Genomic DNA, 22,692 nt, shown 5'->3' on the forward strand with positions numbered 1-22,692 from the left:
TTTTTTTTTTAAAGATTTTATTTATTTATTTGACAGAGAGAGACACAGCGAGAGAGGGAACACAAGCAGGGGGAGTGGGAGAGGGAGAAGCAGGCTCCCCGCCGAGCAGGGAGCCCGATGCGGGGCTCGATCCCAGGACCCTGGGATCATGACCTGAGCCGAAGGCAGACGCTTAACGACTGAGCCACCCAGGCGCCCCTGTCAGATATATTCTTGGCTGTTTTGCAAAACTGAACAGAGAGTTAAAAAAAGTTTGAAAATCACTAGGTCAATTTTTCCGTTCCACCCCCGTCCTCTCCACTTTTATTACCAAAAAAAAAAAACCCCAAAACAAAACAAAACAAAAACAAACAAACAAAAACCCAAACAGGGGAAGGGACAGGCCAGAAGGCCCACGGAGGGGGTTCAGTGGATCTGGCGCATGGACTCGACGCACATTTAGAAGGCAGGGATGGGGACGGAGCTAATGGTGAGATTGCCAAGTTTCTCTTTCCTTCCCCGGCCTCCGCTGTCCGCACAGAGGCACCACCCCCGCCCCGCCGCCGAGACCCCGACTCACCCAGGTTATAGAGCAGAAAGAGGCCCTGGAAGGCGGCCTGGCGGGGATGCGGCCCGGCGCCCCGCCCGTAGCAGCGCCGCAGAGAACCGAAGCTCTCCTGCACCTGGGCCTGCAGCAGCACCGGGTCCGCGGGCCCGCGCGCCGCGTCCGGCCCCAGCCGCGCCACCACGGCCAGCAGCACGGCCAGCGCCGCCTCCAGCACCGCCGCCGCCTGGGCGTCGCCCGCGCCCTGCAGGGCCAGGTCCAGCCGCACGGCGCGCAACCGGTCCGCCACGAAGCTGGCCACCTCGGCGCAGGAGGCGTCGGCGCGCTCGGCCACCTCGCCGGCCAGGTAGCGCACGGTGGCCAGCAGCACGGACGGCGGACGCAGCTGGCTCGGCGGGGGCCGCGCCTTGCCGGCGGCCGGCCGTTTGTACTCCTTCACGGCGCGCTCTGGGTCCGCGCGGGGCGGGTCGCTGCGGCCCCCCGGCGCCACCTCGAAGCGGTGCAGGCGTCGCTCCTTTTCGCGCTCGGCGCGCTCGGCGGCCGGGCACATGTCTGGGCAAGTGCCCACGGGCAGCTCGCAGCCGGCCATGGGGGCGCTGAAGGGAAAGGAGAAGCCCTCAACATCTCGGAGACGACGGCGGCCACTCGCCCCGTTCTACGCGACGGCTGGCGGAGGCCGGCCGGGGCCCCGGCGCGGGGTCGGGCGGATCGCAGCCGGGCCCCGCCCCCGCCGTCCTCTCACCGAGCCCCGTCCCCTCCCACAAAGCCTGGAGTAGGCCTCCCGAGACACACTGCGCTGTAGTTCAGCGCCGCCACTTCCGACTCAGACGCCGCCAAAGCTTCCAGGATGCCCCGCGCACAGCCCAGCCCACTCCCATGATACACCAGTTTGTAGTCCGTTCCGCAACCAATCACTTCGCCGGAGGGGCGGGGGAGGAATGGAGCCACGCCCTCCCAGGCTTCAGCCCACCGAACCCTGGACCCTCGCTCTTAGCCTTTGGGCACCTTCCAAAATGGGTAACCCCAAATTGGGTTCCTCTTCATCATTCCCTTCACCCAGTAACCTGCTTCAGTCGGCCTCCTGCCATTCTCTACTCTCGTTTCCCTGGAGACTATTCTCCCCATTTTCTAGATCAGGGGTCAGCAGACTTTTTCTGCAAAGGGCCAGATGGTAAATGCTTTGGGATTTGAAGGTCGCAACTGGGCAACTCAGCAACTATTCAACTCTGCTGGTGTAGTGGGAAAGCAGCCAAAGACAGTATTAAGAGAACGAGTCTGATTGTGTTCCAACAGAATTTTATTTTTAATACTTAAATTTCATGTAATTTTCATCTGTCACGGAATACTATTCTTTTGGTTTTTCTTCAACTATTAAAAAATGTAGAAACCATTCTAGCTCACGGGCCTTACAAAAAAAGGCCGTGGGCAAGATGTGGCTGCAGGCCATGGTTTGCAGACCCCGGTTCTAGATGCGTGAACAGCCAGTTCAGGACCAGGGATGCTGCCCACGCAAGACAGACAGGCAGGATCAGCTTAAGTGTTCTGTCCTGATTCCAAAGTGGCAGGTGTGGTCAAGGAGCTCTGAATTCATTATTTGTCTCATTCTTGGTCCAGTTACATACAGAAATGACCCCTAGCGTTACAAGACCAGGATATCAGGCAAGGCCCCAGGGAGAGTGAAAGGGGGTAGCTGGCAGTGTTGGGGCTACAGTCCTGGGCAGGGGTTCACTCCCTCTCAGGAGGGGGGCTGGGACAGGTGCAGGTGCAAGATTTCTTCTGCTCTCTTCAGGTACTCGGCTGCCTTCTTCTTCACACCCTCCCGGCGGGCAGGTGATGGGTCACCTGTGAAGAGAGAATGGCTCAGCTGAGATCCCTGGGTTCAAAACCCCTGGTCGGGCCCCTTACAGTTCACAGAGCATCAACATGTGTCTTTCCCTACCTCCCTGGGAATCAGGTCTATTCTCCCCATTTTACAAATAAGAAAACTGAGGCCACAAGAGGTAAAGAAGCTGCCCACGGTTGCACAGCTTGTCAGTGATGACCAATTCTGATCCTTGACTTGTCTTTCACTTTCCCTTCCCTTCCCTCCACCGTCTGAGACTCTAGGCCTAACCTTCCACCTTCCGGTCGTACTCACCAGGAACGCCCTGTAGCAGGATGTGCACGCCGTCCCGATAGCCCTGCAGAGCTGCAGGGTAGGCACCTGCCTTCTCATCCCGCAGGGCCTGGGTGATGAGCTCTGTGGCTTGGCTCAGGTAGGCAGGGGCTGGCCGGCCTTCCTCGTCCTCTTCCTCCTCCTGCCCTCCAGGCTCCCAGGGTTCCTGGTCCAGCCTTTCAGACTCTGCCTCCATCGCTGCCAGCTCACCCATGTGGGTTGGACTGGGGCCTGCACCTTCTACAATCAGATACGGAGGGCTCAGGCCAGACTGCCCTCCGTTTCCCAGGGCCTGCGGCCCATCCCCAGACCTCCCTCGCCCATCAAGGTACCAGCCTGCCCCAGGTGGAGGGAAGCAGTGCCTGAGCAATTCAAAAGCCATTCGTATATAACAGACTAGCCATGATTGGTTTGATTGGTGGAGTTCCTGTGCTTTTGTAAAAACAGTATTACCTTCCTAATTCTTTAGGTACATATTAACATTAGTTTGCGAGGTCTGGGTCACTGGGCCTACTTCCTTCCTGACTACAGTTGATCTACAAATCTAAGAATTCCCTCCGTAAAGTTTAACTGAAGGATGCCAGACCAACTAAGCCAGGCCAAGGGTAGAAATGCTCCAAACCTTGGAATGTCGGAATAATAGATGCAGAGAATCTCAGGTCTTACAACCTCAGCTGAGGACCCAAACATGAAGACAGTGGGTGGTGGGTGTCCTCACATTCCAGAGAGAAGGTCTCCTTATACACCCCAGGACTGGCCAAAAGGGGGCCAAACATACCCTCTGCAGCTTATACAAGAGAAGGCTAGAGATTTGGTCCATCATTGGCGAAAAGGCCTTTGGAGGGAAGGTGCCAGAATAGGAAGCACCATGGCGCACCACTCACCGGTCTAACTCCATCCCAGTGACCCCGTGAGGAGACTGGGAGGCCTCCTGCAGGAAGGGAAGATGACCTCTCACTTCCCAGCTGGACATACAGCTAGTGTTGCTCATGGAGCAGAAGGCAGAGGAGTTCCTGGGATGCCCTAACGTGAGTATGAGAGTTTGATGCATGTCTTGAAGAGAGAGACGAGTGCCAGCTCATTGCCTGGAGGACTCTGATGTTGAGGGACTTGCTGGAGGTGCCCACAACAGTGGGGCAAGGAGATGAGGCAACATCTGAGCAAACTGTACTTCCAGGCTTTGGCGGGGCAGGAGTTTGGGAGTTTTCTTTTCTTTCTTTTTTTTTTTTAAGATTTTATTTATTTGTCAGAGAGAGGGAGAGAGAGCGCACAAGCAGGGGGAGCGGCAGGCAGAGGGAGAGAGAGAAGCAGGCTCCCCACTGAGCAAGGAGCCTGATGTGGGGCTCGATCCCAGGACCCTGACGCTTAACCAACTGAGCCACCCAGGCGTCCCAAAGTTCGGGAGTTTTCTTATGGGCCAAGGGAATGTCTGATGGGAGCTATGTCCTAGGAATCTTGACAGGCTCCTGTCGGAGCATCTGGCCACTGGACACCCCTGGGGGCTCAGCTGGGGCAAGGCAGGCAGGCCCCGGTGGCACCACCCTCACCTTTCCCCCAATTCCTTCTTCCCCATCCCAGCTGTGGAGGGGCTGAAGGAGCAGGGACGGGAGGAAGCAGAACACGAAGAGTAAAAGGATACTCCTCCCAGGCGAGCAGGGCGGTGGTTTGGAGCTGAGTAACTGGGTGGAAGACTGAGGTCCCGATTTGGATCGGACCCGGGGTGAGCGAACCCAGATGCCTGAAACCTGATCACAAAGCTGAGGGTGTGCCCGGGAGGTCACCAAAGGGCAAAGAAGAAAAGCCAACAAAATGGGCTTAAAAAAGATGGGAGGATTCCAAACTGAAACGCTTTCATGATGATCCTGAAGCAGATCAGCCACTTCAACGCCCCAGCTGCAGCAACAGCACTGGGTCGGAGACTTTGAGAAGGAAAAGGTGCAGTGTCTCAGAGCCTGGGACTCTCAGCTCCAGGACCCAGGCCTCCACGGGAAGAGGGGAGGGGGCTTCCCCCGCTATGGCGGGTCTGTGGTGCCCCCACATGCCTGGGCCTCCTGTGGGAGGGCCTCCTCCTCTGAGCCCAAGTCTCACTCCCCTGACCAACAGGCCTCTCCTGCCTTCAGGATCTGCAGCGCGACCCTAAGCCGACCAGGAAACCCCCACCTTGGGCTTCCAACGGAAGGAACTCAAATCCTCCCAAGACGGTGTGATGCCTGCCTGTTCCAGAGCTTTCTTGGGGAGAAGATCCACCTGTCCCTGAGAAGATCTCCCTTTTCTTTCTCCCTGGTTGCTCACTGTCCAGGGCATCCAGCTCATGAGCCCCGGCACCGAGGTGCCGGCTTCCAATGCTCACTAAGGCTGCCAACTGCCCGGAGTGGGGCGTCTTTCTAGCATTTACACAGGTACTACACACGCTCGTCGGTGGCTCTGCCCGCCCTCCTTGCCCCCACCTCAGCCCCCCTCTGCTTGTCCCGGCTTGTTACCTTCCCTGGAGAAGGGGTCGAAGAGGGCAAGCTCAGCCTCTGTGAGGGGGCCTCGGGCAGGGGAACCGGACGCCTCCTCGGTGCTCCCACAGTTAAAGAGGAGATCCAGGGCCTCCTGGGCAGGGCTGGATGGTGGGGGATCCGCTGTGGAACCAATCAATGGGGACATTCATGCCTGTCCTTATCATTTCCCAGCTTCCAAAACACAATTACCCTCTCACTAACTCCTCGTGGCACCCACGGGCATAGACGAGCCCACTCCTCGTCAGGGTGGTACCCTTTTTACAGACGAAGAAGCTGTAGCCTAGAGAAGGAAAATGGCCTGGCCAGAGCTCCTCAGCACGTTCGTGGTAGAGGAACTGGGACATGCTGCAGAGTTTTTACTAAGCTCACTGAGAAGGAAGTGTGTGCTCTCCACCACCCCCAGGCCCTCCATCCCTGGCTCCCTTCCCAAACCTGATGTACCTGGCAGGTCCAGTTCCTCGAGGCCTCTCCTCTCTGTGGGGAGCGGCTGGGGCAACCAGGTATCCTCAGGGGGCGGTGTGGGGATCAGAGGGGGTGGCAGGATGTGCAGGTCTCTGCACATGTCGGAGGGCCGGGTCACCTCCCCACCCTGCAGGAGAGAAAGACAGAGACGGGGCGGGGGAGGGGGCGGGGGGAGTCTCAGGGTGCAGCCCAGGGGGCAGGTGGGCTTCCCAGGTGCCGGGGAGGAGGGACAAGCAGGGACACATACCCGGAAGAACTCCTTGAGCTGGGGGCTGTTGTTGAGCGCGGGGATGTGCACAGTGAAGCGAAGCAAGTCCTCAGCCCCCTTCCGCCGCTCTTCAATCACTGAGGCCTCAAACCGGCCTGCAGCAACCCCCAGGACGAGGGGTGGGGAGAGAAACAGCGAGCCACAGGGGTCACTTTCCTGCTTCTGCCGGAGAGGATCCCAGCAGCCGGCCATCCCCCCAGCAATCTTCCCTGGCTCCTCCTGGGGGGCGGGCGTGGGCTGCTTGCAAACAGGGACCAAGCCCCCTAGGCCTCCATGTACCAGATGTTTACGGAGCACCTACTAATGTGCTAGGTTCAGAAGGTGAATGGGAGGAAAGCAAGGTCTCTGCTCTCATGGATTCACATCCTAGACACGGGAGGTGGGTGGGCAACCAACAAGAAACAAAATAATTTCAGATGGTTTTGATGTAATGGAGAGGAAAGGAAGTCTCGGAGAGGAGAAGTGACTTGCCCAAGGTCATACAGCAAGTACCTCCTTTTTCACAGTCTCCCTGCTCTGTTCTAGGCATGCTGCAGAATGAACTACCTCTGACCTAGCAGCTGGCCGCACCGCCCACAGCCTGCATCCCCTGCGGGCAGCAACCCTTCGCCTCACTGTGAAAGAGTATCTCACGGGAGTCTAGAGACCCAACTAACAGATCGGTCCTGTCCACCAGAAATACATCACAAGTGGCATGTGCAATTATTCATTTTCTCGTAGCCACGTTAAAAAGAAACAGGTTAACTCAACTTGAATAATTTATTCCACTGAACCCGGTATATCCAAAATAGTCTCATTTGTACCTGTGATCAATATATAAATTATCGCCATAGTTTACATTCTATTTCAGTGTGCATTCAACCCACACGGCACACCTCGGCTCAGACTCACCACCTCTGGCTCACAGCTGCTGTTTTTGGACAGCGCAGACCCCAGCTCCGGGGGAGGAATTCTGGTTCTGCCACTTACAGGCCAAGCCCCTCTATGACCCTGAGCCTCAGCTGCCTTGTCTTGAAAATGGGGCTAAAGAAGAAGGAATGCTGAAGGGCTCCACACACACTGAGGGTTAGGCTGCTCTGAGCCTCAGTTTCCCCATGTGTGAAATGAGGCTGTCTCTAAGGGACCTCCCCAAAAGTGGCTTCTGCTGGGGCTTTTGGCCCCCCATCCAGCTCCCCCCCCCTCGCCCAGCAGGGGTCCCCTCTGCCCACCTCTCCCTCCATCTCTGGCCTGAATGCCTAGATCAACACTCACCAAACACCTGGGCACGGGGGAAGGCCGGGAACTCCTCCAGGCGGCGGAAGAGGTTGCGGTGGGTGTAGGCCAGGTCCCCATGCAGCTTGCGGAAGTCACTGTACCGCTTCCAAACCACCACCTGCCAGGGACCCGAGACTTGGCCCAGGCCGGCCGTGGTGCCGGTGGAAAGAGGCTTTCCCCACCCCCAGCCTGGGCCAGCGCGTGCGTGGGTCGGGGCCCCGCGCCTGCTCCTCCCAGGGCCGCGGAGTTCCCACTTGTTCCTCTGCTGCGCCTGCATCTGGAACTAGGGAATGGTCCCCCTTCCTCCCAGGAGCCTCACCTCTTTGACATCCTCTGGGTCCCTCTTTGAGATGAACTGAGGAAGAAAGGCAAGAACCAGGTGAGACCAGAGACTGACATCTGACACCCCATCACGCAGTAAAATCCAGCGATGCCCCAGGTACCTCCCAGCCCTCGTTGTGGCCTTTGGCTCTTGGCCACTGGTATCAAGGTGTCCTGGCTTCAAGGCTTTGTGTCACCTGAAGCAGTTTTTCTATCACGTGCTAGTTTCTTCATGTGCCAGATGGGAGGATCCCATCCAGACCCTGTGGTTCTCAGCCCAACTTTTATCTCAGTCCCTTCATGAATTTGCGGACCATCCTGGCGCCGGGGTCGTGCTAATCTCTGTGCTGTCCCAACTTCACACGTGTGCTAACAAAGCCAGGACTACCTCACTTCCTTCGACGGGCCATGTCCCTGCATCTCCTTCTGAAACGAAAGAACCTCCAGTTCCCTAAAGAACGAGGTTCTGTCCCAGGAGCCACTCCCTTTTGTAAGTGAGGAAGCCTCTGTGGGCAAACACTCCTTTAGGCGGAAGAAAACATCACTGGGGTTGCAACCTCTAGAAGAGAAGAATGGGGTCTGAGCTGGGAAGAAGACTCTGTACTCACTATGGTATAATCATAATAATTAGAAAATAACACTCTACAACGTGGACTACTTGATAGTCTTCCAAACATCTCCTTTTAATTATCCTAGAACCCAAGGTGGCAGATAGGATTAACAGACCTATTTACCAGATAAGGAAGTGGAGGGACAGAGAGGGGACGTGACCTGTGGCAAGATCACACGGCACGTTTTGCAAATGATCTATCTGATAATGAGGTGATATCCAAAATATATAAAGAACTCCTACTCAACACCAAAAACCCAAAACAATCCAATTTAAAAATGGGCAGAGGGGGTGCCTGGGTGGCTCAGTTGGTTGAGTGTGGGTCTCTTGATTTTGGCTCAGGTCATGATCGCAGAGTCGTAAGACCGAGCCCCATGTAGGGCTCCAAGCTGGGTGTGGAGCCTACTTAAGATTCTGTCTCTCTCCCACACTCTCTGCATCCCCCACTGGCTCGAGGAAGGGAGGAAGGAAGAGGGGGAGGAAGGGAGGGAAGAAGGAAGGGAGGGAGGGAGGGAAGAAGGAAAGGAGGGAGGACACTAGTAAAGGTAGCTCAATAAATATAAAAAAAAGGGGGGGGCGGGCAGAGGACCTGAATAGACGTTTCTCCAAAAGAAGATATACAGATAAGCAACAAACACATGAAAAGATGCTCCACATCACTAACCACCAGGGAAATGCAAATCAAAGCCACAATGAGATATCACCTCACATCAGTCAGAACAAAAAGGTAAGAAATAACAAGTGTTGGTGAAAATGTAGAGAAAAGAGAACCCTCATGCAGTGTTGGAGGGAATGTAAATCAGTGCACCAATATGGAAAATAGTATGGAGTTTCCTAAAAAATTAAAAATAGAAATACCATTGGATACGGTAATTTCACTTCTGGGTATTTACCCAAAGAAAACAAAAACACTAATTCAAAAAGATATATATCCCCCTATGTTTATTGCAGCATTATTTACAACAGCCAAGATATGGAAGCAATCTAAGTGTCCATCAATAGATCAATAGGTGAATGGATACAGAAAATGTCGTAGATATATACAATGGAATATTACTCAGCCATAAAAAAGAATGAAATCTTGTCATTTGGATAACATGGATGGACTGAGAAGGTATTATGCTACATGAAATAAGTCAGACAGAGAAAGACAAATACTACATGATTTCATTTATACGTGGAATCTAAAAACAAAACAAAATAAACAAAACCAGAAACAGACTCATAAATAGAACAAACTGGTGGTTGGCAGAGGGGAGGTGGATGGAGGGGATAAGTGAAATAGATGAAGCAGATTAAGAGGTACAAACTTCCAGTTGTACAATAAATAAGTCATAGGGATGAAAAGTACAACATAGGGAATATAGTCTATAATATTGCAATAACTTTGTATGGCGACCGATGGTCAACTACACTTACCATGGTGAGCATTTCATAATGAATATAAATGTCGAATCACTATGTTGTGCACCTGAAACTAACATAATATTGTATGTCAACTATACCTCAGTTAAAAGTAAAAATTAAAAAAAAAAAAAAAATCACATACCAAGTAAGAGGGACTGGTAGGACCAAAACCCTGGTCTTTGCTTTTCACAATAGACTTGGCCTGAAATATCTTGGGTAAAAGAAACTAGATTTAAAAACTGTTGAGGAATACATATACCTGACAAAGGAGTCATATCCAGAATATATAAAGAACTACAGATCAATACTAAAAAGACAACTCAACTTTTGAAATTGGGCAAAATATTTGAGCAGGCACCTCCCACAAAAGAAGGTGTTTGAACGGCCAATAAGACAATGAGAATATGTTCAACATCATTAGTCATCAGAGAAATGCAAATTATACTCCAGTGAGATATTACACACCCACCCACTTAAAATGCTGAATTTTTTCAAAAAAGATTTTATTTATTTGAGAGAGAGAGAGACAGAGAGTGTGAGCACAAGAGGTTGGGAAGGGCAGAGGGAGAAGCACGCTCCCTGCTGAGCAGGGAGCCCAATGTGGGGCTTGATATTAGGACCCTGAGATCATGACCTTAGCCGAAGGCAGACGCTTAACCAACTGAGCCACCCAGGCACACCTACAATGCCGAAAATTGAAGATGCTGATGATACCAAGTGCTGGTGAGAATGGGATTATAAAAGTACTTTGAAGTACCGTACCACTTTGGAAAACTGGTAATTTCTTTTTTTTTTTTTTTTAACGATTTTAAAGTTATCTCTAAGCCCAACATGGGGCTTGAACTCACGACCCTGAGATCAAGAGTTGCATGCTCCAGGGCGCCCGGGTGGCTCAGCTGGTTACCCATCTGCCTTCAGCTTGGGTCATGATCCCAGGGTCCTGCAATCAAGTCCCGCATCAGGCTCCTTGCTCAGCGGGGAGCCTGCTTCTTCCTCTGCCTGCTGTTCCCCCTGCTTGTGCACTCCCTCTCTCTCTGACAAATAAATAAATCTTTTTAAAAAATTAAATAAGGGCGCCTGGGTGGCTCAGTTGGTTAAGCAACTGCCTTCGGCTCAGGTCATGATCCTGGAGTCCCGGGATCGAGTCCCGCATCGGGCTCCCTGCTCAGCGAGGAGCCTGCTTCTCCCTCTGACCCTCCCCCCTCTCATGCACTCTCTCTCATTCTCGCTCTCTCAAATGAATAAATAAATCTTAAAAAAAAAAATTAAATTAAATCTTTTAAAAAAAAGACTCAGGTGTAAAACAAGGACAGCTGTTTTTAATTCCTCAGGGAATTGGATTGCCACCTAAAAGATATCAAAAGACTGACACATCCATCTATGTTGAAAGGTTTTTCTGTCCCTTTGGGTACATTTAGCATAGGGATAAAGGTCAAAACAAACAAATAAACAAACAAAAAAACCCCACAAGTTCTTATCAGGCTCTGAATATCAGCCACCAACCTGGCCAACTTCCAACCACAGAGCTACTTAAACATTCTTTTAAATATTTTGTCAGTTTCAGTTAGGACCAACAGCAAACAGGCCCTGGAAACTGGTAATTTCTAGGACAACTACACATGTAGCTATCAAATGATCCAGCAATTCCACTCTTAGGTACATACCAAGAAAAAATGGGTGCACATGTCCATAAAAAGACTTGTACATGAATGTTCATACAACTCTACTCGTAACAACTAAAAATTTTTTTAGACACAACCCAAATGTCCAACAACAAGAGAATGAATAAAGAAATGGTGGTATATTTCTACAAGGGACTCCTATCACATGGCAATAAAAAAGAACAAACAACTTATACATGCAACAACATGAATTCCAAAAACATTACATAGAGAGTGAAAAAGGCCACACACAGGTGAGTACTTGCTGTGTAATGATTTCATTAGGATGAGGTTCAAGAACAGACAAAACTAATCTACAGTGACAGAAGTCAGGACAGTGGTTACCTCTGTGGGAGGAGAACTATAGATTGGAAAGATACAAAGAAAGTCTCTGGGGAGAAGGAAATGTCTATATGCTGATCTGAGCACTGCCTGCTCAGAGGTATACACTTTGGAAGTGTCTGTGTTTTTGCTTCCCTTTAATAGTTACGAATGCACCAGTTTAATAGTTGCCTAGTTTAAAATGCTAAAAGTACAAAACAATTTACGGTGAAAAGTCTTCCCCCAACCAGTTCTTGGATATCATTCTATTTTTAAATTCTTCTCATGGTTTCCCCCATGCATCTATAAAATCTGCTTATAAAGTTGTTACTGCTTCGTAGTCAACTTTAGTCTTTCCCTATTGACTTCCTGCTGGGACGGTGAAGATAGAGACTTACTCTTGAAAATTCTCGAGCTGTATGAATTTTTAAAGTCACAGGAATTTTTTTGAAAAAATTAAAAATTAAACTTAAAAAGGGCTTTTATGTAAATATCAAACAAACCAGTTAACACGACTTACTCCAAGAGATTGGAGAACTAACTAATATTTGGACTGAGCCAGAGTTTTCGTGTTAATTTAAAGAAATTCACAGGGGTGCCTGGGTGGCTCAGTTGGTTAAGCGACTGCCTTCGGCTCAGGTCATGATCCTGGAGTCCCGGATCGAGTCCCGCATCGGGCTCCCTGCTCGGCGGGGAGTCTGCTTCTCCCTCTGACCCTCCCCCCTCTCATGTGCTTGCTCTCTCTCATTCTCTCTCTCTCAAATAAATAAATAAAATCTTTAAAAAAAAAAAAAAAAAAGAAATTCACAGCCTGATGTGCAGACACCACACGTTGGGCGTGGGAACCCACCCCTCCCACTCCGAGAACTGCCGTCCACGCCCTTTTAAAAGGACAGCGCCCTCCCAGGGCCACACCCCCGACGGCTAAAGATGTAAACGAAGTCTATACCGCAGCCTCCCCTTAAAGGGGAAATGCATTTCTGTCGTCTAAAAAGGGAGCGTCCAACAGTGCTTTGCCTTAAAGTAAAACACTGCCCCCCCCTTGTTAAAAGGGTAAAGGTCCCCGCCGGGCCCCACCTCACCTGCGCGGTCACTTTATACTCGGTGTAGCCCTTGGGGTGGGTCCGGGGGTCGGAGACTGTGTAGTGCCGCAGGAAGTCGTCCTTCGCCTGGCGGGACATGGTAGCCGAGCCGGAGTGGAGCTGGCAGCCGGCCTCCGCCTCCTCCATGCCGCCCCCGCCCCTCCGGGTCAGTCTCCGCCAGCCACCGCCTGTCCGGTGCCTGCGTCCGCCTTCCCCGGGTCCAGGGAGCCGGTCGCAAGTGACGGCGCAGTTCTCGGCCTTGGCTTGCGGCCAGGGAGCGTCTAAAAAGTTCTCAGTGGCTGATAAAGCGTGAACTAGGTGATTTAAAGAGTTAAGGACCGGGGAGGTTGGATCACTCAGCTCTGACCAGTGTTCAAGCCCGCCCCATCCAACGTGTCCAAACGACTTCTCCTCTGCTTCCCAGTTCCCTTCTTTTATCTACCTACCCAATTTTATTGTGTCCAGTGCGTGCCAGTTGTAGCCAAATCATTTCCCTGTCTCCCTCCATAGGATTCGCTAATTCATATTTTCTGCAAGGGTAGGGGAGGCAAAAAAGAACTTCAGAGAAGCAGGATGGCTTCACAGGTTCTGAAGTCACACTTCTTACCAGCTGTATGAGTTTCCCTTAACTACTGGAGCCTAAGTTTCTCATCTCTAGAATGTTTATAGTGTTTATAACAAGGGATGTTTATAATAGAATCTACTGCAGAGCAGGATTCTTTTTTTCCCTGCTTGGTCTGTCCAGCATTCAGCCCCACCTATCCGTTAGCACAATATCTTTGTTTGGAGGTAGTTCTCCCTAGGTGTAGCCCTTCAGCCTCCTACCCAGAATCCAAAGGTGCCAGCTCCTTTCCTTGCCCCGTCCTGGGTGGGGGTGGGGGAGTCTCTCCTGAAGCTTGAATTGTGAGTTTCTTGAGTGAGGGACAGAGGGCACAGTGCCTGGAAAGGGCAATAGTTTGTTCCTGATGTGCAGTGTTGGCTGCGGATTGAGCTGCCCAGCCTCTGGGCACTCTTTTTTCCAAACCTGATGTCCAGCATCCTGAGACCTCCATCGGGATGCTATGAGTTCTTAGTATCCTTCCAAGAACCATCCTTTCTGCTGAAGACAGTTGTGGTCCGTGTCTGCGACAGGCCGTCGAGGACCCTGACCAATACCACAACAACCAGGTTGTGAAGCTTCAAAGTGGTAGTGTGGGTGAAGCGGCCGCTCTTATAGTGGACACTGTATGGCCAGTTTCCAGAAAGAGACAAAGCCAACTCCCAAATGAGACTCATGGAAGCTCAGACACAGGGTAGATTATCCAGGAGGTGTTTGAGAGGAGGCTTAGATGGGGTGGCGGCCCCTTGAACAACACGCACCTCTAGAGACCCCTTTTAGACATCATTTCTGCTCTCTCAAGCTCTCCTGGCAAGACTGGCCCCAAGTCTTCTTCTTGCCCATCATTCCCTCCCCTCCCTGACCCTGCAGCTCCCAATTCTCTCCATTTTCTCTTCTTTCGCCCTGTCCCCTCCAAGCCCATTCCTATCTAGATCAGTTTGTCCCCCGGCCTTCAGACACCAACTCCACTATTTCCATCACCAGGAGAAGCAAACAGAAGAGCCCTCTTAGCCGGCAGGAGGAGAGAGGAAAGCTGCAAATGCACAGCTGCCAATCTGGCTCCCCACATTCGCACCCCCACCGGGTTGACCCCAGGATGCAGACTTGCTGCCACAGCTCAGATCGCCCATCCACAGGCCTTGGTAATGAGTATAACCTTGCTATTTCCTTGTCTCCAACCATGCAGAATTCACTCTTTAAATCAAGGATGCTGCTGACTAAGGGCCCCCAGGAGGACTTGACCCCTGGGGTGGCTCATCCGGATCAGTAGATGGCTGAGTTCCCGTTGATTGGATCTGCTTGGGCTCCTACCGGTTCAAATACTGAACATGATAGCTAACACTATACAATGACACACAAGACACTCACCCATTTGGTCCTTGTCCTGCCCTTTGCAGATAGGTGCCTTATCTTTCCCCAGAGGGGGACACTGAGGCAAAAACACACGAGACACTTGTTCAGCATCATCCAGTGAGTGGCAGGGCTGGGCTTTGGCTTGGGAGCCTGGGTCTGTTCACTCACCGCAGGGCTTGGGTAGCACGGGGACGACAACGTCTGTCTTGCACAGAGGACAGGGCAGGCAGTTTTAATTTTCCACCTTGAAGGATAGTTTATGTTCTAAGATTGTTTACCCAACATCAATTTCCCTTCTTCCATCTTAACAGAGCCCAGATTTTGCACACATCTGTACCTCTCCAGGAAGGGATCCTAGTGCCAGTTTAGGAGCAAATCTCGGTGTCTCTTCCTCACCTTTTCCTTGGGAAAACTACTCTTTCCTCATTAGACACATTAGGCCTCCTCTCTCTGCCATCTGAGCTTTGAGCAGAGAGACAAAAACCTAGAATAGTATGGCATAGTGGTTAAATGTGCTGGGTCCAAATGCCAGCTTCCCTACTTCCTAGCTGGTGGCTTTGAGCAAGTCACATAACCTCCCTCCCGGAGGCTCAGTTCTCCTATAGACGGGACCTGGAGAGTCTGTACTGTTCAGGGCTGTTCTTCAATGTGATGATACCGGGGAGTGCTTTGAACAGAACCCAACGGAGTAAGCAGCCCCCAGTAGGACCACAGCAGGGGGCCCTGTGAAAACACCCATCTGTCGGGTCACCTGCGGGGCAACCCTGCTTCAGAGAGCGCCTTAGTCTTCAGAGAAGGACCCTTCCGTGCTCTGCTCAGTTAGCAAGCCCTGCTTGACGCTCACGTCCTTACACCCGAGTCCTCTCCCCTCCCCACTTCCCAAGAGCCCTTGAGCTTCATTTCTCGGTCACATGGGTTCCACTGCTTGAGCCAGCACTGCCTGCTGCCTGTGGGTTCCTGGCTACGGTGGGGAGTTGGGAGCTGAAATTCAGCCCGTATTCCCTTCAGCAAATCATGAGCCCTGATGTGGGGCTGTGTCCCTTCTTCTTATTTACTGTTCTAGTGAACTGTCCACCCCGTTCCTCTACACAGAGAATTTCTACTTAGCCTTCCTGCCCAACGTCAATGTCACCTCCTCCGGGAAGTCTGCCTGGACCCTTCCAAACGGAATTAGTTGCAGCCCTGTCCCGTGCTTCTGTAACGCTTCGTGTGTCCCTGTGACACAGCAGCAGTGAACCCTCTGACTGGAACGATCTGTCCCTTTCGGTGCTCTGCTACCCTGTGGGCTCCCGGGGGGCGGGTCTCAGAGAGCTGGGGAAGCAAGAAATGACTCCACCAGGAACTGGGGCAAGGAACGGTTTATTCTCATGGCTGAGCAAAGGATGAGGCCCACAGCCTTGGTAGCAGCAGAGGCGGCCCCCTCCCGGGCCCGGCCCTCTCCTCTCCCTCCTCTCCGGATGGAGGCTGCGGGCGGGCTGCATGGGGAGCCAGGGCAGCAGCCCTCCAGCCACGGGAGCTGGCGGGCCACAGAGCGGCAGCTTTCGGCGCGGGGTTGGGGGTGTTCGCCAGGCTGGCTGACTCCCATTCCCCCAAGGATGGTGCCTGATGAGGGCTGGGGGCAGGGGCGGGGCTGGACTGCGAGGTGGGGGGCATCCGGAGCGCTTCAGTCAGCCGTGAAGATGCGGCTGGAAATGTCATCCAGGAGCCAGTCAATGCCGAGTAGGAGGTTCTCCCCGGTGACAGCGCTACAGCCCTGGATGCACCAGTGGTGGCTCTGGATGGAGTCCAGCTCCAGGGCCTGGGAGGGCGGAAGAGGGGGGTGGGCCCCGGTGACCGCGGGCCCTGCTGCTCATAGCCCCTCCCCCCTCCCGGCTCTCCCCCCAGGGCCCCCAGAAGTCTCCTGGGGAAGTCTCCCTGGTGAAGATCTGTCAGGTCCTGGGGGCACCTGGGCTCCGGGTACACCACCGCACCCCCCTTAGTAACAGCATAGCAACGTGGGCTCCTGAGCATCTGTTGTGCTCTGCGCCCCACAATCGTCCTCCCATCCCTTCCTCCCAAGGCCCAGGGAGCCAGGGATTGCTGGCCAGTTTACTGAGGAGAACAACAATCCTGCCTCTCAAGTAGGAGGCAGGACACAATTTGGGGTCCCACAGGCCTGCGCTGAGATCCTGACTTGTCTGCTTACTGGCCGAGTGACCTAGCTCTTCTCAGTCAACCTCCAGTGTCCGCCACAGGTCCTGCCACGCGAGGAGCTAATACTTGCTTCTGAAGTAAGTTAACCAAGAAATGCGTGCCCGTTCTCCTCCATGGGCCTGTACTAAGGCCTGGACTCACCTCCCGGATGGCGTTAGAGGACAGCGCTCCGGGCAGGTCTTGCTTGTTGGCAAAGATGAGGAGGGTGGCTCCAGCCAGGCGCTGGGGGAGAGAAATGAGGGGGGGGGAGTGGGGGCTCAGAGGGCAGCCCGGCCCCTCCTCTAATCACCCAGATCAGGTGGGGTCAGAGATCAACCTGGAAAATCAGGGCAAGGCCCCGGGGTGGTATAAGAGGCCCAAGTGGGGTAGGGAGTGTGGACATGGCCTGTGAGTCCAGCCATACATTGGAGGGGGGGGCAGGGAGGGAGCCCTAGGCTGGGGCCCAGCGGGCACCTCTCTTCTCCATGCCTCAGTTTCTTCCTCCATAAATGGGGAGGGGGTGATGGACAAGATGATTCCTGAGCCCTCTGGTTCTAGATTGTCCCATGTGATGACCCAACCTGTACAAAGACTGCAATCGTCCCGGGGCCATAGGGTCTGCTGGGAGTGACCTTTCCCTCTTCCAAGGTCATGTAGCGCTTTCACTGTTCACTACCAGGCCTCACTCTCTGCCTCGGCTTCCAGTTACTTCCACATGTGTTCCTGACCGGGAGTCCCTCCAGGTAGGTAGGTGCATCTGGGCCTGATAAAGGGCCTCGAGGTGCCAGGCTGAGGGCTGAGCACAGACAGCCATGATCTCATTGGACCTGCTTGGCACCCACTGGAGGTGGCTAGTGCTAGACCAGATGACCGCGTCCCTGTGTGCCCAGAACAGTCCTGTTTATGTCTGTTGTCCCTGTGTAATTATTAACAAGTCCCTCTTTTGTTCTTAAAAGTGACCTGGGCAGCACCTGGGTGGCTCAGTCTTGAGGCATCTGCCTTCGGCTCAGGTCGTGATCCCGGGGTCCTGGGATCGAGTCCCACATCGGGCTCCCTGCCCCGCGGGAGTCCTCCTTCTCCCTCTCCCACTCCCCCTGCTTGTGTTCCTGCTCTCACTGTGTCTCTCTCTGTCAAATAAATAAATAAAATCTTTAAAAAAAAAGAAAAAGTGACCTGGTTTTCAACTAGATGCAAGTGTAGTAACCCAGATCAAAACCTGGAACAGAAAAAGGGTATTAATGCGGGCGCCTGGGTGGCTCAGTCGTTAAGCGTCTGCCTTCGGCTCAGGTCATGATCTCAGAGTCCTGGGATCGAGCCCGGCATTGGGCTCCTCGCTCTGCGGGAGGCCTGCTTCTCCCTCTCCCACTCCCCCTGCTTGTGTTCCCTCTCTCGCTGTGTCTACCTCTGTCAAATGAATAAATAAAATCTTTAAAAGAAAAAGGGTATTAATGGAAAAAGTGGTGAAACCTAAATAGAATCTGTAGTTAAGAGTAATTTGCCAATGTTCCCTTCTTAGTTTTGACAAATGCACGGTGGTTACGTATAATGTTACCATCAGGCGAAGCAGGATGGAAAGTATATGGGGTATCTCTTCACTATCTTTGCAACTTTTCTGTAAATCTAAAATTTTATTTAAAGGGAAGCGTTTGGGGCCAGATAATAAGTTATAAGATCACCCTAATTCTAATGCCCACTGAGAAATGAGGAAGTGGAGGTTCAGAGAGGTTAAGTGTCTTGCCTGCGGTTACACAGCAAAGAGTCCAACTCCTGAGCCAGGATCCACTGCCTCCCAAAGCTTCACACATTGGCCTCGAGTCGTCCTCCCTAAAGCCCCATTCAAGGTGCAGAACCTGAAGCTGAGGGTGCTGAAGAGCAGTGACATCAAAGGGACATGAACCCAGGTCTCCATTCATAAAACGTCCTGCCCACAGCACTGTGGAGCTCCCTGGAACCAAGCGTACAGGTGGTCTCTGCCTCCCCAAGGGTGCTGGGCACCTGGTGAGGCTCTGTGGAGAAGGAGACCCCGCCCTAGGTGCCCCTCAGGGGATCTGCTGAGGAAGGTGTTCACACATCCACGCATGGGCACCAAGCCTCGGGGCCCGGCTGCTGTTGGAAGCCTGGCTTCCCCTGCTTAGCCTGGCACCCTGCCCACCTCCTCCACCAACAGGCTCTGTAGTTCCCGTTGGCAGTCCTGCATGCGCTGGCGGTCAGCGCTGTCCACCACCCAGATGAGGCCGTCCGTGCTCTCGAAGTAGTTCCGCCAGTAGGACCGCAGGGACTTCTGGCCGCCCACATCCCAGATGTTCAGCTTGAATCTGGGCGGGAAGGGGGGTGGCGAGAGGGTCAGCCTGGCCCCTCACCCGTACTCCCTGCCCTACGCCGGGGCCAGCCCACCACAGGGTCCCCGCTCACCCTCGGTGCTCCAGGGTCTTGATGTTGAAGCCCAGCGTCGGGGAGATGGTGTCAATGTCTTCCCCATTGAACTTCTTGAGGATGGTGGTTTTTCCAGCGTTGTCCAGGCCGCTGGAGCACAGCAGGTTAAGGGGAAGTCCCCGTGCTCTGCAGGGTGATGACATCATCCCAGTGCCCCTCTTTTAGGGGACGAGTCATTTCCCACCAGGGAGCACATTAGTTGAGCACGTGCCTGACACACAATTTATTGGCCCACGCTCAATGGGAAAGGATCGAAGAGAGCTCATCTCTACCTAACCAAAGGTCCCGTAGTTTACAATATTTATTGAATGCTTACTATGTGCCGGGCCCTTTTCTGGTGCTGGGGGTACCCCAGAGCCTAAGTCCCCACCGTTAGGCAACTCCTATTCAAGTACAGAGACCATCGATAGAGTGCAAACAAATGAGAAAAAGGCACCGTCAGCTCCTGGGGAGTGTAAGAAATACAGCTAAGAGGCTTTCGGAGGGGGCCTCCACAGGAGCTTTCTTTAGCTCGGGTAACTCTCTCAGGGTCTCGAGCTGAGACCCAAACTACAAGGAGGAGACAGCTTTCCAAAGGACTAACGGAAGAGCCTTCTAAACAGTGGGAAGAGCAAGAGTAAGTATCTGGAGGTAGCCACCCTCACCTTTCTTTTTCTGGAATGTTCCAAACCCTTTGCTGTTAAGTGAGGGGGGGAGTTCAGCAGCTGGAAAGAACCCTCCTCCCCCCAATCCCATCCTTCTAACACTTAAGAGGGCTTGCAGCTGGGAGGGGGCCCAGGTGACTCAAACCAGTAGAATGAGGATGACAAAAGCTCTCCGGAGACCCAGACTTTGCCTCCGATACACCCCCCCACCTCCGAACCCCATCATCCACTGGATCATTCCCATCAGCTGACAAGCTGGTGTCTCTCTCACCTTAGGAGAAGCAAACCACACCCTCTCTTGATCCCTTTATTTCCTTCCCTTTATAGCAAACCTCCTCAAAACCTCTGTCCATACTCACCCTCTCCCATTTCCGTCCTGCTCTTTCTTGAACCCATGAGACTTTTGCTCCCACTGCTTCCCTGAAACTGCTCTTGCCAAGGTCCCTAAAGACCTCACATTGTGCTCTGGTTGGGCAGTCCTCAGCCCCCCGGCTTCCTCTCCATCAGAAGCACCTGATGGAGTGGCCTGCCCCTTCCTCCACTCCCTTACCTGGTTCCCATCGTCTTGACCTCTTACCCAGGTACGCCTCAGTTCTCCGTCCATACTCATCCCTTAGTGCTCTCACCCAGGATCACGGCTTCAAATACCATCTTTATGCTGATGACTCCCAAATGCACACATCCCACCCAGCTGCTCCTCTGGACTCAGTCCCTCTATGCAGCTGCCCATCTGACACAGGATGTCTCAGAGGCATCTTGCATGGCCAAACCCATCTTTCTGAACCTGCTCCCTGCCCCTTGCCCCATCTCAGCAAGTGGTTCCTCATTCTTTGCACTGCTCAGGCCAGAAACCTAGAAGTCAGGCTTGACTTCACTCTCCCTCTCACACTCGAGTCCAATCCAGCAGCGATACCTGCTGGGCCTCGGGTCAGAATGTCCCCCAACTTCCATCACCCCACTGCTTCCGTCCTGGTCTATGCCACCATCCCATCTCGCCTGTGGTGCAGCAACTACTCTCTGATCCCGCTTCCCCTCGCCAATTCTCATTTTAAGGAAAATCCAAGAACAAAAAGGCCCTACATGAGGTGGCTCTTCTGTCCCCGCTCTGTTCTAATCTCCTTGCACACTCTCTCCAGCCACACGGCCCTCCTTGACATTCCTTTAACACACCAGCTGAGTTCCTCCTTCCAGACCTTGCACTTGCTGTTCCTTTTGCTTAAACAAATTTCCCCAGGTATCTACATGGTTCATCCCTCACCTCCTAGTCTTTACTCAACTGTCACTTTCTCAGTGTGGCCTTCTTTGACCTTGTTTAAACTGCATTCTTCTTAATGCATCCTATACATTTTACCTATTTGCTTTGTTAATATCTTTCTCCCCACAGCATTATAGACCGTCCATGACGGTTAAGGATCTGTTTTGCTGTTTTACCGCAGCCCCTAGGACAGTGCCGAGCACACAGTAGGCACTCAATAAATATTTAATTGGATGAGTGAATTCTCTGTGCCTTTCTCTGACCTCTTTAAAACAGACATGATGTGAATATTATAAAGTTATCTGCGCACTTAAATGTCTTCTCTGCCCTGCTAGGGGAGCTCCGGGTGAGACCCGCCCCCTCTGGGATCGCAGAGTCCCGATCGGGCCTGGCACAGAGGAGGGGGAAAGAGTGCAGACGCCCGCTAACGGGACTCAGAGGGTCCGTGGGGCCCTCGGGCCACAAGCCGTCAGTCGCCGTTGGGGGGGATACCGACCGGCCGTGCGGTCAGAGACGAGAAACTGGACACACGGGGAAAACACCCCGCGCGGTACACCCGCCTCCCCTAGGAGCCCAGGGCGGGGCTCGCACGCCCCCGAGATTCCGACCTTGAGGGCGGGGCCGGGGCCTGGCACCCTCGGATGGGGGGAGGAAGGTCAGAGGCAGGGAGGACAGCGGCCTCACGCTCGAGCCAGTGACATCCGAGTCGCCTCCGGGACCCCCTCCCTCCCTACATAGGGACATCCGGTCCGGCCGCTGCGCCTTTAGGCCGTCACCTTTGGCCTTGGGGACGGAGTCCCCCCCCCGCCCCGAGCCGGTGGTACGGCCTCCTCCCGGCCCCCCGCCGGGGCGATTGGTAGGGCCCACGTGCGTGACGCACAATGGGCAGTTGGTACGCGCCGGCCGCGCACCCCGCGCCCGGTAGGGGGCGCCTGGCACCAATTGCCCGGTGGGGAGCCCCCCGCCGCCCCCCGCTACCCTCGCGACTCCGGCGTCTGGGAGGATACAGCATGAGCAGTCGCAGCTCCCGCTCTTTCTGCTTCATCTTCTTCAGAATGGTCAGAAGCCCCATGGTCCCTGTAGCCCCCTCCCGGCCGCCGTTTCTTCCTAGTCCCGGGACCCCTCTCCCTGCTCCTATTGGCTATCACGCCCACCGACAGCGCAGCCTATTGGCAGGCCTCTCGTTCGGTCCCGCCCTCCTCCCACGTGACCGCGAAGCTGCCCGGAGGTGCCGCTGAGATGGTCCCTCTAGCGGCGCTGGGGGCTTCTGCGGGGCCACCAGCGTTAACTCTTCGCTTCCCGAGGGTTTGGGGGACGAGGGTACCGCCATTCCTTCCTCCCCAGGAACCTAGGCTCGGCTGGGAACGGAAACCCGGATTGTGTCTTGGCTGCATGGGAGTAGGAGTTCTGACTCGGGAGTCGAAATCCAGAGCCCCAAGGAGGTTGACAAGCTCGTTCGGGGCCCCGTTCCCCGGAAACATGGTCCGGATCCTGCTCGTCGTGGACCTCGGCATCATCCTCAACCTGCCAGTTAGAGGGCCTCCCCCTTTCCCTGTCTCCTGGACTCGTCGAGGGTGGGCCGGGGATTCTTCATCGCGGGCGAAAATGCCCCCTAGGGGCCGTTTCGAAATGTGCGGGGACATTTTTG

General features: G+C 53.6%; 3 protein-coding genes across 4 annotated transcripts; all 3 read right to left on the reverse strand.

Moving 5' to 3' along the window:
* Nucleotides 1-185: 185 nt before the first annotated feature.
* On the reverse strand, nucleotides 186-5,158 carry SAC3D1 (SAC3 domain containing 1). Its single transcript, XM_081797829.1, has 2 exons — nucleotides 4,674-5,158; nucleotides 186-1,635 (listed from the first exon to the last, which is right to left on the reverse strand). Exon 2 carries the CDS (start codon nucleotides 1,131-1,133, stop codon nucleotides 264-266), a length of 870 nt encoding a protein of 289 aa, XP_081653955.1. The 5' UTR covers nucleotides 1,134-1,635; nucleotides 4,674-5,158; the 3' UTR covers nucleotides 186-263.
* Nucleotides 1,824-12,845, reverse strand: SNX15 (sorting nexin 15). 2 transcript variants are annotated; one of them, XM_081797828.1, is made up of 9 exons: nucleotides 12,590-12,829; nucleotides 9,538-9,595; nucleotides 7,507-7,542; nucleotides 7,185-7,305; nucleotides 5,913-6,028; nucleotides 5,645-5,792; nucleotides 5,180-5,323; nucleotides 2,682-2,939; nucleotides 1,824-2,386 (listed from the first exon to the last, which is right to left on the reverse strand). In XM_081797828.1, exons 2-9 carry the CDS (start codon nucleotides 9,547-9,549, stop codon nucleotides 2,280-2,282), a joined length of 942 nt encoding a protein of 313 aa, XP_081653954.1. In that variant the 5' UTR covers nucleotides 9,550-9,595; nucleotides 12,590-12,829; the 3' UTR covers nucleotides 1,824-2,279. The 2 variants fall into 2 exon arrangements, with proteins under 2 accessions (XP_081653954.1, XP_006737166.1); XM_006737103.3 differs by lacking the exon at nucleotides 9,538-9,595 and having other exon boundaries at nucleotides 12,590-12,845.
* Nucleotides 12,846-15,883: 3,038 nt separating this feature from the next.
* Nucleotides 15,884-22,205, reverse strand: ARL2 (ARF like GTPase 2). Its single transcript, XM_006737101.3, has 5 exons — nucleotides 22,052-22,205; nucleotides 19,125-19,235; nucleotides 18,865-19,027; nucleotides 16,875-16,955; nucleotides 15,884-16,338 (listed from the first exon to the last, which is right to left on the reverse strand). Exons 1-5 carry the CDS (start codon nucleotides 22,114-22,116, stop codon nucleotides 16,204-16,206), a joined length of 555 nt encoding a protein of 184 aa, XP_006737164.1. The 5' UTR covers nucleotides 22,117-22,205; the 3' UTR covers nucleotides 15,884-16,203.
* Nucleotides 22,206-22,692: the final 487 nt, after the last annotated feature.

This window comes from Leptonychotes weddellii, chromosome 11 (genome assembly GCF_054177405.1).
Source record: "Leptonychotes weddellii isolate Sample4059 chromosome 11, ASM5417740v2, whole genome shotgun sequence".
NCBI classification, from domain to species: Eukaryota; Metazoa; Chordata; class Mammalia; order Carnivora; family Phocidae; genus Leptonychotes; species Leptonychotes weddellii.